General features: G+C 41.4%; 1 protein-coding gene across 3 annotated transcripts in view; it reads left to right on the forward strand.

The window, feature by feature from the left end:
* The first annotated feature begins 619 nt into the window (after positions 1 to 619).
* LOC149737485 (zinc finger homeobox protein 4-like) overlaps positions 620 to 15385 on the forward strand; it is a 28695-nt gene continuing 13929 nt past the window's right edge. The window contains exons 1-11 of one of the 3 annotated variants that reach the window (XM_089875200.1): positions 620 to 1042; positions 1254 to 1404; positions 1616 to 1772; positions 2222 to 2338; positions 11696 to 12145; positions 12299 to 12379; positions 12577 to 12713; positions 13058 to 13181; positions 13683 to 13886; positions 14141 to 14447; positions 14842 to 15062. In XM_089875200.1, coding sequence (XP_089731326.1) covers positions 706 to 1042; positions 1254 to 1404; positions 1616 to 1772; positions 2222 to 2338; positions 11696 to 12145; positions 12299 to 12379; positions 12577 to 12713; positions 13058 to 13181; positions 13683 to 13886; positions 14141 to 14447; positions 14842 to 15062 — 2286 coding nt within the window. In that variant the 5' untranslated portion in view covers positions 620 to 705. The remainder of the gene's footprint in view (positions 1043 to 1253; positions 1405 to 1615; positions 1773 to 2221; positions 2339 to 11695; positions 12146 to 12298; positions 12380 to 12576; positions 12714 to 13057; positions 13182 to 13682; positions 13887 to 14140; positions 14448 to 14841; positions 15063 to 15385) is intronic. The other 2 variants (XM_089875202.1, XM_089875201.1) reach the window with 2 other exon arrangements.

The raw sequence follows: 15385 nt of genomic DNA on the forward strand, positions 1-15385 counted from the left end.
AGATTTCAACAAAAACCGCTGAGTCTTATTTTTATTGCTTCGCGCGGGAGAAGATCGTTGTTTAATCAATATCTGCCAAAGCTTTTATCTTCTCGTTAAACCAAATTAACAATCGCGGTTTGTGAGCAATTTGCAAAAATTATTCAATAGTTTCCAACCTTTACTGGTTTAATACCCTTTTCTGGTTCAAAGCTGCCCAGTGTACCTCCTATACCGAGTTATTCAGGTCCGGTCGTAAAGTCGGATTAATTATTCGCCCAGCAATTATTACCCGGGTGATTGCTCGCCCATATTGTCATCTAACCCAGCCGTGTTTGACTTCGACAGCTTGCACACCACCATTCCACGTCATTCCTTTGTTACGTCACTGATTGTTCCGGGTTAATTGTTTGATTTCGTGCTCTTTCGACTCACCTTTAACGATCTGGATATGTTTGTTTTCCTACTTTCCATTAAAACGGAGCGACTGCTGCTCCCCTGATTACTGTGATCAGTCACACATGAAAGTTTATATCGTCTGTTACAGCCCTCTATTGTACGTAACGCAGTCATGCGAGGTTTACTGTATATTATGCTCAGTGTAGCCGCCACTTTCTATCAATTTTAATCGATCGTTCTATTTGTCCAGGCGCGCGCTTATTTCAACCCAGCAGGAATTCAAATACTCAGATTAGGAAATTCTAGTTTAAATGAAATGATCTGAACATGCTTTCGCGCACTGAGGATCGCAAACCAACCACCCCGGATCGCTTGCAGACGATGGACGACTCCTTCAGCCACGACAGCGAGCAATCAAAAAGTGTTCAGTTGTTCTGTGGTGATATCAAGTCCATAAACGGCGGTTCAACATTGGTAGTACACTCCTATGGTACAGCCGACACCACACAACCCAACGAGACAGCAAACAACTCCAACAATAACAATTCCGTACGAAACATACAACGCGTGGCGGAAAACGATTGCGGAAACTCGATCCCTAACTTTCTTACGTTCGTCAGTGACGTAACGCAATCACGTGACAAAGATAATGACGTCATCAAAGGTAATCTTTATTGTGAAATATATATTGTTTCTATGTTACGCGTGGCGCTATATACCGAATGTACTCAGTTGGCGCGACCCTTTTTGTCTGTATACATACATGTGTCAGAAGTGGGATTCGAACCCAAACGTTCGGAGACCAGAACATCATAGCAAACAAAAGCATTTTCATATACTTCCGTGAATGTTTCAAAATCATGATTCCCAAACAGATCTGGATCGTCAAGCGCCAGGAGTTCAAAACTTTAAAGTTCACACGCTGTCGGTTGATTCAGAAGAAAGCGGAAATAAGACGATATTGCAGCAACTACAACATGCATTGGCATGTGAGGACAACAATACGAACCAACCCCACCACAAAAGGTTCGTTTATGACTTTCACTTCGTTCAATTGCATGTCAATGGCTGACTACACCCATAAGCGCAGCATAAGAATTTAGCATTTCCCAAAACAAAAAGATTGTTGAATGTTAAAAATTCCGATGAGAGCGTGAACCCTTGTGGGCCAGATGTCACGTCGAGGTCTACGTTGAATCCGTGTCCAGATTCCTGTGTTTTAATTAAAAAATTCCAGGTACCCTTGCCAACCAATTCTCATGTGCCTGCCCTGCCGAGTTACCTTCGCCCGCCATTCGTCCTTCGTTGATCACGTCATAAGGGAACATGACGTCATACCTAATGAAGCGGAACGGACGCTACTCGCTCTAAGTCACGTGTCCGCAGTACTACAGGTGGGAAATACGAAATATGGGAAACAATGAAAAACTTGCTTATCTTCGCATGGCGGGGCAACAACAGTCGTTATAGCACGGGTGTTCTGTTTCATAGACCTTTTGTCTGCCTATGGTTTACCATGCATGTAACTTGTTTATCTTCTCATGGAGGGGCAACGACATACGTTTTATTACAGGTTACCGCATATGTAACTTTGTGGGTTAGTTACTGCACATGTAACTTTGTGGGTTATTATTTTTTAGTGTTTTTTGATAAGCTTTTGGCTAGAGGAAGCCCTGCTAAACCACTTTGCCACGTCGCCGGAAATTCATCCGTGTTATGAATCGCGTATTACGTTTCCAATTTTCAGTTTAGCCTTTCGATCCGTGTATTAAACTCGCAAACTATAAAACGTGTCTGTGTATTTATGTTAGATGTATTAATTTAAAATCGTCGTCTATTTTAGAAAATCACAGAGGATCAATCAATGGTTTGTTTTTTGGAGCCTGTTACTTCCGCAGAAGAAATATCGGTTGTAAAAATAAATGACTTCGAAGAAAATGAGAATTTAGTTGAACACAAGGTTTGTTTATTCTTTTTATTTCGTAGAACCTGAAAAGCTTTGATAAAATTATGTTACTATTTCGTGGAAACTATAGGCAAAGCTATAAAGTGCATTGAAAGTAATAAAACCACCAGCTTTGTGCTTGAAATGCTGTTTAAATATAAAATTAAACGTTTACAAGTCACCAGTATTACATTAAACATGGAAGCGACAATCAAATTTTTAATTAAGTGATGATCCTGTGTTATAATGTATAGGGTCTGAAAAACATTGTGGGGACATAGCTTGGTGATTTGGGTGACTAAACCCACCGTTCCCCCCCCCCATGCATCTTCCGTGATCCTTTCTAATTATATGCTTAACGAATTCGTCATGCGCTGTTGATTACGTTAATTGGTTTACGGTCGCAGTTGAGCGCGTACATGCAGTTAGTCTGGTTATAACTCATCTAATTGAGATGAAACACACCCTAGATACGTTAAACGGTGCCTAATCCTCGCCAGGCATAGGCTGCTGGACGCCTAAGTTTGTTAACCACCGCACCTCAGCCTTGTTTTACACAATGCACGGGCAAACGGACATGTTTTACATAACCGCACTCTTGCGTGGCGAACCGACCGTTTTTGGCCCAATCCCCTGCAATTTATTTGATGCACTTTGTCGGCTGCGTGCTCAATTAGGCCTGATAGTAATTTAATTACGATAGCCGCCTGTTTACCTTTCTGCTTCTATCCGTATAAATTATTCATGTTTGATCGCGTCCAGCGTTTGAGGACAAATCATTTGACAAAGGTTTTACCTTCAACAATCCAAATGAGCGCAATTTAACCAGTAAAGTAACTCCGGGCGAGTATCTTACCACGACCATAATAAAAAACGTTTTTTGTGTAATTATCTTACAACCGAGTGAACTGCTCGTTATTGCTGGTGTGAACATTTCTATCATCGGTTATTTGGAACTATTAATCAGACAATTCTTCCTGTCGTTCTGCCGGCCGGACCTGCGAGCTCCACAGAAAGCCAGTTCCCATAATAATTAAACTGGCCGCTCTATTATTAGGATCAGATACGGTGCGCGTGGGACTGGGACTCAATCAGGCCGCTGTTTCACGCCGGCTCAATTGCATCGAATGCTTCCGGAACACAGCCGTTTAATAAGCAATATATTCATCAGTCGGCAAGCGAGGCTCCGCCGCTTCGTGGCCGGTTATCACGCTTGGAATAAGCGATGGGAAATACTGAGAATTCGTCGCCTTCTCCTTTCCACGGCCCGGTGGATTCCCTGTTACACCGGCAGAGTATATTTCGTTGGATCGACGCCGGTAAAGACTGTTCAGAGCTTCCGTGAGAAACCTTACTGTTTCCGCATCGTTGTGTAAACGGGCTTCGAATTAAAGTTTCGTGTTATAGCCATCGGTTACGCAGTGGTTGCAACAATTATACGGAAACAGTGATTTGCAGAACATAGTTATTCGCTAGTTATTGAGTTGTAGTTCCCAGGACCTGGTTCCTGTTCGTTAGTACGCGAATCATATTTCCGGGCTCATTACATGTTCGTTCAGCACCTAACTGACTGTACAGGATGGTCACTTATCATCGCTTGTAATCAGGTCGCTTATATTTTGGTTGTCGGTGCTCTGTACTGAGTCATCGTGTTATGTGTTGCTTAAAAAGTGGGCTAACTTGATCATAATATAACATTAGGGTGTTACGTTTCCGGGATTAGTTTATGTCCACCAAAGCAAACAGATGAGTTGTGTATTTTATCATTTCCAGTCGGTGGAGTTCTTCAAAATCAGCGGTTCCACGTGCGGTTTCGTTTATTCCAGAGGCGGCTTTGATTTGGCAGGTACTTTAGTTGTCTCTGTCCCTTTGCAGTTAAATAACCATTGCGAGAGAGCGCAAAACTTGCAACACAAAAGATAGAGTTCATTCGATGCAGCCTCCCTATGGAAAAGTCGGTTTATTAGCGCGATTAAATTAAGCAGGGGGCGTGGGAAAGCCGTTCAAATACTCGCTAATTGACACTTCCCTTTTCACGAGCAATTTTCTCCGGTTTCGGCTGCAGACAGTCAAGTGCTTCGTCCAATGCTGAGCGCTGGACTTCAGAAACGAGTTGTACATGCAGACTTAAAGTTTATTGCGCTTTTTAATGTTGACCAATAATATTTGCCAGGCACGTAGCAGAAACAATAATTTAAAGTTAATAACATTTTGAACAGACAAGGTCTCCCGTGAGTTAATTTTCTAGGCCGACTAACCGCATGAAGTACTGTCGTATTTGACATCATGCCACTCGCAATGTGACGTAATTATTAGGAATGAATGTCTATTATTTTGTTGTTTACTCAATTAAACATTATTATGAGTCATAAATTGTGTTATTCTGTCGCATGTTTACTTATTTGGTCTGTTTATTGAATTTAAAGTTTAAGTGGTCGTATATATTATCGTATGTGAGCCAAAATTAACTACGATTAGATGGCAAACATCTTGTTGACAGCTTAAAGGTGTTGATGTATCATAGAAACAAAATATATCGAGAAACGTCTTCCATTGATTTTATCTCAAGGTAATTTCGAGCAGTTAAAATCCCGCTGGGTGTTGTGTTTCATTTCCAAGTTTGCCGGAGAAATTAGCGTTATGTTACCCCGTGTTTTTTAAACTCTCGGCCACCTAATCGCTATCGTGGTTGTATATGCCTGTTACCGCTTCGTAAGTGGACCTGATAATGACTCCCAATTTTCGTGTTTCGAGGCCAAAAGACGTAATCCGTAAATCGAACAATAGAGGTTCATTCAAAAATGAATAAGTCATTCACAGTCCAAATATATCTTTGTGATTCGCCCAGAAATTTTCTCCCGATTCCGAAATATTCCCAATTGCCCCTCAGTCGAAAACAACATTTTAACGTTTTAACCAATAATTCCTAAGAAATCCTTTCCGCAGCTATTAATGCTCCCAAAAAGTTCTTAATAAACTGAACAAACCCAGGCCAATATTTTGACCCCAGCAACACCTGCTTGCTGCAGACGCTGGTAATTTTTGCACACAATAATTTAGCGATGCCTAATGACTGTGGTTAGCAGCATTCCGCGTGACCAGCCTTTTATTCAAGGTGTGACTTGTGCTAATTTTAATCATGGTGTCTATATAGGAATTCTTAGTAATGTCAACTGACCGATTTAAATGCGTTGGTTACCCTTGCGTGAACCTAAGTCGGAATTAGCAAGTTTTATTTAGTACAGTATTTAAACGCGCTTGTTAAACAGTCATCAATAATAAATGGCATTTCTCGATATTGTGCCTTGGGCATAATTGTTTGTTAGCTCTATCGTAATTGTAAATTAATAATTAACCGAGAAATAACATGATCTTTTTAATTTTGAATGCAAAACTTGATTAAGTGCATTAAGAATGCCTGGCGAGCCACATTTTGTCGGTTAAACCATTCCTTCCCTGGGTGTTGCAACACTACGTAACAAGATGACGTCATCAAACCGCAAAATGTTGTGAGTGATACCCATGTCGCATTGTGACGTCATAGAGTCCCCGGAGATTAGAGATTTCATAGATTTAATTTACGAAGTTTTTTGTTTGTCAGTCCTAGCTAAACGTTAAGTTGCACAAGTCGCGAGGTGGCGTGCTATTTAACACTTTGCTATTTTTAGGCAAAATAGTCGCCAATATCAGGGTTCAAACAGTCAAATTGAGCAACACTGGTAATTTTCCCTACACGTCAACGTTTCTCATTTAATTGGAGTTTGTGCCCAATATTTGTCGTTAGCCATCCGAAACGGGTGACATTGTCTCCTTCAATTACAGCTTATTACTCGCCCCCTTTTGCTACGACTCCTTGATTGTTATCAGACCCATTTAATAAGCCAACTCCTAATTCTTTCCCGGTCGCAATACATCGGGTATGAGTCAGTAATAAACGCGTCCGCTCACCCCGCCGCCATTTTCCTCAATGCGCTTGGAATTAATTTTTAATTCGTTTTCGTCGCTTTCTTTATCTAAAGGCGGTAACCGAGTGAAATTTACCGCCTACGTCATCGCCCTTTGCCAGTTCGATAAAGCAAGATATTCCACGGAACATGTTTACTCTCAAACTCTGGCGACCATTTCACCGATTCTGATAAGTTAGCGGGCCTGCGGTAATTATTTTCGCCCGGGTGTTTTGTTACTAGTAATGACGCGCGGTCTCTCGCTTTAATGTCGCTTTTTTCACTCATAATTTCACTCCCCCTATGACTCTTTCTCTTTTTTCATCTCCCCCTCATTAAATTATAGAGTGGCTTAATTACGGGAGGGCGACTTCTTCCCAACCTTTCGCCTGACACGACAATGTTTCGAAGATCTCGCCCGAAACTTTATTTGGCTGAGTGCGCGTCGCTGCCCGGAACGAAAACGTTTTTCTTCGAGCGAACGATTTATTCAGATAATATTGCGACACTCTGATTGATATATCGGACATTCCCAGCAAATTATGTCAGTGAGTCTCAGCCAGCCAGCTAACAGAATGACTTGAAGTATATTGTTTAAAAGTTGGAGGCAAACTGATAAAAGTTTCTGTTAATTGTTGTTCAATACTTGTTAAACTATGGTGATGCTTGGTTAGCATGTGGCGCGATGAGAATAATTAGGAAGTAGATTTCATGTGTGCTAGGTTGGGGTGAAATGGTGAATGGTTTTATTCTTTTTTATCGTCCCATTTGGTAGTAAAAAGGAATATTTTTTGGGTTATGCAAACGCGTTCTCAAGGCTCCAAAATACCGTTGTTAAAAACGTGATTAAGAAGTATATGGGATATTGTGCTTACAGTATCCATCCTACCCCGCTGTGCTATATATTGAGTGTTCTGTTTTAACAACGCTTATTAAACAATCCGAAACGCAAAACAAGAAGGTATTTATACTTTAAGGGAGTAATAAGTGACAGAAGTGGAATTCAATCGTAATAATTCGACGAACAGCCATGTTACTAGTTTGCTGAGCCAAGGAATTGTTTAAAATTTCTTTGTATCTGAATATTTTGGCACAAAGACTTTTTCCAAAAACTTTGAAGATTTTTAATTAAAGGGGTTTATTTATGTGCCACGTTTACCACGTAGAGCAACAGGTTATTACTCCTACATTTAGGAAGTTTATTTTTATCATACCAATCTGGTAGCTTACTGTTTCCACATCCAGAGTTGGGCGTATGGTGGATGCGATTTTTATTTAGTTAAATTTTTTAGTCTGGTTTACAAAAAATATTTGTTTTGCATTAATTGTGTTTCGAAATATTGGCTTATATACGCGGGTGGTTGTTGGCGAAAACGTTAGCAAACTTTTAGCCGATTCTCATTGGCGCAGTGTTTCTTACTCTATGGCGTATAATGTGATTTCGCGCGGATTTCCTAAGTGAACGAACTTAGTGCTCGCTATTGTCTAAGTTAATCTCAAACCAATTTAAATTCGGCATTCTTTCATTCGCCAGACCGCCCCCCTTTGTTCCCCTACAAAGTCGAACAGTGGGCCGTCTCCTGTTAACGAAGCAATTACGATCAGTCGACCCCTTTCGTCTTATCTATGTGTGTTAGCGAAGTTAGAGGATTGACCCAATTGTTAATATTAATCGCATCAAAGACGGTGTAGCACTGTCGTAATCAATCCTACCGAATCCACAAGACTAAAGTAACCCGCAACCCCCACGATCAAAGTAGTGTGCATTATTTTTAGCCGACCGGCGTTAAATTTATTCGGTGAATTGCCCTCTAGCATTAGAACACTGACGCCCGGTTGATTCTGTTTGTTTTGATGCGCGTCTGATGTAGCCTTAAACAACCACCTTTTGCTCGATAATGTGTCCAACCTTTAACACTCTCGGGGACATACCAACTTTTAAACGACTTCCGATTCGTTGAATCCTAAATCATAACACCTTCACAACTTTTACGCTTTGCGCAGAAAGTTGTTAAGTTTATAACCGGCACAGCTGGAATTTGGAATTCAATTTATTCCGAACAAAACGTGCCTTAAATATAAAACGCTCGGTGGCGCTAAAGAACTACTTGGCGAATTTTTCGAATATAATTTTCCTCAATAACCTTGTACTTGGGAACCAGCTAAGAATTATCCGATCCATTTTCACCAATCGAATTAAATTATAATAACTCATCTTTTTCGGGGCGCAAATGTGATCAGGCACCTCTATTACACGTCCCGTGAAAACTATAATGTTTGCATTGATTTTATCAGGCCCAGGTGTTACCCGGACGGCCTATTACGTTATACAGAGTGTGACGCGTTTGAAGGCATCACTTAATTGCGCTCCCACACACCAGTACGTTAACGCCACACAGTCATCGAGGTCTGTATTTGCTTTTAATTCCACCGCAATAATGAGAAACGAGCGATTCCGATCTGCCAGGAACCCTTTTAATTTATAACAACAAACAAACCCGCTCGGGAGCCGTCAGCTTGAAATAATAGCAATTATCAACGCTCGTTAGCCACGGGCTCGTGCTGACCAATTTTATTTGAATTTTACCCTATTAACCTCGCGCCAAACAGCCTGCGTGGCTTAACGGCGTCACCTTTCAATATCGCGGAAACACTGCTCCATGCCTTGATCAAAACTGCTTAATTTCTCGCCTGGTTATACTGCGCTAGTTTACAGAGCGCGCGGCGGATAGCGATTTTATGGCTGTCCGCTCGTAAATATTTCGCTTCCACTAAAGGGGCGATCTGTCACTCACGTTTTAACTTTAATTAACTCGGTTTCCTGAAATATATCAGCCATGCTTGTCGACACAATCACGTTAAAGGTTCATCAGAGAAATTTTGATGTTTTTCAACGGAGTTCAAGAAGCCGGGTCGTAGGTCTCCCCCCTTCCGGGTTTTATAATTAGTTATTTGATTAAGTTACTCGCCTGTCCGGATTAACCGGTTATGCAATTCAAGCATCCGCATTTAGCGTTGGCAACGTCACCAGATGTTATGCCTTTATTCAAACTTGATGTTATTACCAATAGAAATACACAGATATATAACTCCTGTGACGCGCGTCTATTAAATCACTCCATGTTACGAAACTTCTCCGTTTATTCCAAGCACGTCCCCCCGCCGTGTCTTCGTTCACACTCCCAAGCTTTCGTCGCGTGTTTCTTCATCCTCCGTCATTCCGCTCATTACGATTCTTCCGCCACCCCCACAGTTAATCGAGTTATCGCCTCGCATCGCTACAGGCGGCTTATTATTATCCCGCGCCGTGAACAATCAGCTTTAATTCACTTTTCTTTTTCGTCAATATTTCCCGGGGTCAGATGGCCCATCCGACCCCCCATCTCAGCGATATTGCAGCTAAACCAATTAAGTTGATTTCCCTCTAATGTGGCAGCGCCAAAAGGCCATATAATTGCCTTTGGCTTAAATTGATTAGGACAAAAAAGGAATCCAAACTCAATCCGCTGCCCCAGTTAGCCGTCTCTTCATAATTTTAGGCTTCAAGCGTTCGATGAAACTGCCTGGTTATATCAGGAGCGGCATACTGTCACTGCTGCTTAACTAGATTAGAAAAAGTTCCTAGCGAAGGCAGAGTAATACCTGTAAATTGCATTTTCCCAATTAAATTTTAGCCGCCGCGCAGAAATTTAATACCTTGAAAATATTCCACGAATCTCGCCATATTAAATTAAGTTCAGGTCGATTGGCTTTAACCTAATGAATCAGGGCCTATGCTGTCAACTTTTGAATATTATTAATTTCCCGTTGCTCGCTAATTAACCCAGCCCTGATCGGATCGACCGAGGAATAGGAGCAGTAATTAGTCGGTCTTATTCTCACCTCGGTTCGCAACGATTTACGCAGTACTTACAACCGGCCGCGCGGATCGCTGTGAACTGCTGAGTTTAATGGCTCTTTATTCATAGAATCACCTCCACTGTTATTATTAGCGCCCTTAGTTTCGTCTAATGTGTCTCTCAGGGCTAATTAGCGCGCGAGGTTAGTGTTTTCAAGCGAGCTGCTATTGTACCATGCGTTACCAGGTCTCTACGTTCACTGTGAGGACTTTGCGTTTGGTACAGTTTGAATTTGCAATTTAAAATTAGGTTGTTTAGAGCAGTTTAGAAGGTCGGGTGGAAAGCGTGGATCTCTTTTCACACCAAGATATCTCTATCAAGTGTATACGGGGCATAGATTGAGGCGCGCCTTGTTAGCTTTATGATGTCATAGTTTTTGGAGTCGCTTGAGTGGCCTTAGTATTCAGATGGGTCTTATTAAGAGGTGACTAATTGAATGTAGATTTAGTGAGAACTTCCGTAGCTTGCTGGTGTATCCAGAATGCCATGTATTCACTCGCTTCTAAATGTGTGCGATTCAATTAAGCTATAGCTGGTGTTTCCTGTATAATTACACGGTGCCTTTGATTAGCATTCACCGTCCTAAATAGCCCGGGAGGTTGGCAGATGTCGTTTCCTTCGTTTTTACAGCAGTTAAATCGCGAAAGCGTGACGTCAGCGCGAAAAGCGTTTTATTTTGGAACTCCCAGGCGTATGAGAAGCGGCCAACAGTGACCTGTAGACATTAATATGCGCGCTGGAAAAGGCGGCGGTTCCGTCAACAAATATTAATCACTCAGCCTCCTTCGCTAATTATCATCGTGGCGATAACATGCGCCGCCGTAACGACAGATTGCCCTTATAGTTCCCCGTCTATTACGCATAGTATGGCATATGGGCAACGTGCCGCCGCCGTTTTTAGGCTCGCTTATGGACGGTTTCGCAAATATGAGCTCACTAATTGAAATTAACTGCTTGGTTTTGCGCCAAGGGCAAAGCGATAAGGTAATTCAGTTACCGTACATGGAGCGTCAAGCAGGCAGTTTTAAATTAAAATTCAAAAAAGGTGAGAAAATTAGAAAAGGTCAGATTTAAAACAAGTCCGATTTCCAGGAAATATAAAAAAAGATAAATATGAGTTAGAATTATGTTCGGTGTTCTTGTATTTACTATCACTTACACGGTGGCGTGTTTAACTTACATTCCAGCATGTGTTGAACCTACTTCCAATTACTCGGCGTGCGCGCATACTTTAATAAGCCCTCCAACCTTCATGTAAGGAAGGTCCGGGGATAAGGTCGAGTAAAGGTTTCGCTTCATGTGGCCACTGGTAATGCAATTTCTATGTGAACGCAATGGGCTTCTAATTCGCAATCTAATTTCGATTCCATTGCGTGCATTAATTGCCGTGGGCGCCTTTCCAGTTGCTCTTTCAATTAGTTCGAGTTAACAGCCTCAGTTTCTTTGATATCTCTTCTAATCTTGGTTATTTCGGGCACTTGATTATAACCTCGTGCGCGACGTATTAAAACCATCGAATTGCTTTTCAGGGAGATAGTTATAGCGGAACGAACAAGCTTGAAAGTTTATCTCCCGGTGAATCTGAATCTGTAACTTCTAAGAACCCGAAGACAAGTAAGGAAGACTTGCCATCCACCACTAACCCTAACATTTCAACCGGTTGTACCAACCCACCGAAGACTCCAAGCGATAATGCGAAAAGTGAATCTGCTTTGGATCTTTCCCATACCGTGACGTCATCTCAAAGTATCGCTACGTCATCACGCATCGTGATGTCATTCGCTGTCGCTTCTCCCACCCCCATAAGCGTGCATACGTCACCCTCTACGTCACGCAGTGAGCTGTTCATTAACAGCGTAATACGAGATGTTCCAGATTTCCACGACCAGAAGCGTTGTGACGTCACGGAGGGCACTGTGACGTCACTTTCCGGTGCCGGGAATTCCCCCGAAAGAAGAATGTCCGATATCGAAGCCAAAGTAAGTAGTAAATCGATTTTAACTGAGATACATTTGAGGTTTATCTTATATCGCATAGTCCTTGTCGAAGATTTTTTTCAAATTTGGCCAATCACCCCAACACCCACACTGCTGCATATTTTAGTTTTTTCTATCTTAATGTTTTTTTTTCAGCATTCTATGACGTCACCATCACCCAAGTCAACGAACGTCATAGCTACGTATCAAAGTTCCCACGTTCACTCGCCATCGTCGGTAAGCTAAAGTTCAAACTGCCTAAAATATTCTGTTACTTCTACTACCAGGCACAATGTAAAAACTTCTTTCAAACGTAGTGCATTTCCAACGTTTCGTCTGCTATCTTACAAGAAACCAGACGTTTTTTCACACCAGAAGATCCGTTGAACGATTATTTACATAAAAACATCTAACTAAACCGGTATTACAATTAGCAGATAATGAATTCCGGTGGAAACGAGTTAATGAACACATCTTCAGCTGATTCGATGTTTCCAATGTCTCTTTTCCAATCCAGGAACTCATGCAAAACGCTCAAGTGTCCCAAATGCAATTGGCATTATAAGTACAGGTATGGATCGGGATGACTGTCTTTTAACATATCATATAGTATATAGTAGGGTAGGCTGAAGATGGGGAAATATTTTCGTTCTGTTTGAGAGTAAACAAAGAATAATCAAAGAATTAAAAAACACGATCCTAATGTTGGTATACTGAGTGCTAAAGGTGTCCCGTCTTCCCCCTCTACTATATGCTTATAACTTGAAATAGTTTGTGTATGGCGATTACTGTTCAATAAATGTTAAAACCTTGAGCTAATATTTATCTATGCTACGAATCGATGATTAATTTAACCAACGGTCATTTACTAAGGTCTAAATCGACAATAGCCAACTCTTTCATATTTCCTGCCAGGCAAACTTTAGAGGCGCATATGAAAGAAAAACACCTTGAAGACACGACTGACTGTGGATATTGCAACTCGAACCAACCCCATCCTCGCCTATCGAGGGGAGAGAGTTACTCATGTGGATATAAGGTGATTGTTTAAGCAACAAAATTGCGATTCGCAAACTTAAGTTTGCTGCCAAGTCTGTTTGACGGTTAAGACATACAGAGACCACGCGGATTAGATTGTTTGACATTAATTAGGGTTTGGTCGTCTGCAAATATTTATGTTAAAACAAGATGGATAAGAGTTTGATTAAAATTCTCCGTGTTTTATCGTCAAGTAAGTGCTATGGTGTATATGTTAATTCTTGACTCGTATTCAGTATTTGCAACTGTAGCCATCTCGAGACTCAATCTCGAATATATTTTTAATCACGCGTAGCCCGTGTGGGAATTGTTAATTATGGATTACCTCGAAATTTAGCGGTTGCTTTATTAGCGACAAGAAACAGCTGTCACCGGTTTCGTTCTATGTTTATTTGCCTTTAGGCGAGCAATATATTAACGATTTCCGAAATTGGTGTGTAGTGGTAACTGAATAGTAAGCTTTAGATGGGAAATATAGTGATGATAAAACTTGTAATTACAGCCGTTCAAGTGTACGGTATGCAACTACTCGACGACAACGAAAGGCAACCTGAGCATCCATATGCAGTCTGATAAACATCTTTACAACGCAAGATCCCTACAGCACAGACAAGAGGGAATTCGGCAAGGGGTCGCTACGTCAACTTATTACGTACCAAGACCCCAGACACGTGACGATTCACCATCCGTAGACGAAGTTGCAAAGGTAGCGTATGGTTGGTTGTAAAGACTAATAATATATAGAGCTGTGGGGTTAGATGGATACCGTAAGCACATTACATCTCATTTTATTGTGTTTTTAACATTTAACAATTTTCTGTTAGAGTCGCGGGGATAAGGTTATAGTTCTGTAAATATTCTTCGTTTACTACAAAGTGGGACGACAAAAGTAAATGTACCGTCTTACCCCTGCCTAATATACGTAATTTGTTTTAAATTTGAACGATATTATATGCATAGTTCCAGCAAGGATCCTTAAACCGTTCGATCTCCCCGACTCAAAACCGACAAAGTCCGTTAGCGGACTCGAAGTCATCAAGTCAGAATCGTCGTCGACGATCCTCCAGTCGATCCGGTCAAGAGATTCAGTCAAAATCCTCCCATGGACGCAGGGAGTCGGGGTCCGGAAACAAGTGGAGATGCGACGTATGTGGGTACGAGACGAGCATCGCACGGAATCTTCGCATTCATATGACGAGTGAGAAACATGCACAGAATGTGGCGCTCATGGAGAGAGGTTTGCTGGGAATTTCTCGAGGAGAACAAGGTTAGTTTAACAACTGCTTCTTGTGCCGAATTATTGCTTTAACGAAACTATAAGCATTGTGACTTTGTGTATGTTTGGGTAGGCCGGGCTTAGTTAAATTACTGCTTTAAAAAATATTTGGTTTGGGAAAAAGTACTGAAACGTTGGTATGAATAAAATTAACTTATTTATACTCGCGTGGCGGGTTATAATGACAGTCGTTATAACGCAGGTGTTTCGTTTCATACACCTCGTGTCCGATTACGAGTTGCCACGTGTGTAACTTTGCGGGGAAATGATTATTTTTTCTTTTATATTTTTTTACCGTATGTCTGTCAATATAGACAAGTCATAAAGTACCACTTGGTTGGGTCAATGGTGTATATTTGAACTAATCCAATTTCCTTTCGCATAGAGAGTCGCAACGATCGCGGAAAACCTAATTCTGCAATGGTCCCATCTTCACCTATGGGTCTCATGGAATATTATGCGGCCGCCTTCAAGAATCTCCGCGAGCACGTGGGAGATGCAGGTGAAGGAGCTGATCACATAAGGAACGCCCAAGCTGAGTATCTTCAACAACAATTACTCATCTCACAGCAACAACAGTTGTTTCTTGCACAACAGTACCAGCAGGTATGTGAAATATTCAGAAACTAAAAATTAGTTTCACCGACTTGTACACCAATGGAAATTCACACACCTCGTGCCCGCTTACAAATTACCGCGTGTGTAACTTTGAGGGTGATTTTGGGATTTTGTGTTGCTGAAAAAAGACGAATATTTCCCAAGCATTCTGGGGTCTTGTTGTTGTCAGTCTATTTTCGTCGTTGCTACCTCTGGCCTAGCAAATGCAGAGTAAGATAATGGAACTTGCGGGTGTGATTAGAATACCCATTAACACGTTATTTCAGGCTAATGTATAGTTTTATCAGAATATAATCTCCTGCGGTTGTTTT

This window comes from Ciona robusta, chromosome 3 (assembly GCF_009617815.1).
Source record: "Ciona robusta chromosome 3, ASM961781v2".
Classification (NCBI taxonomy): Eukaryota; Metazoa; Chordata; class Ascidiacea; order Phlebobranchia; family Cionidae; genus Ciona; species Ciona robusta.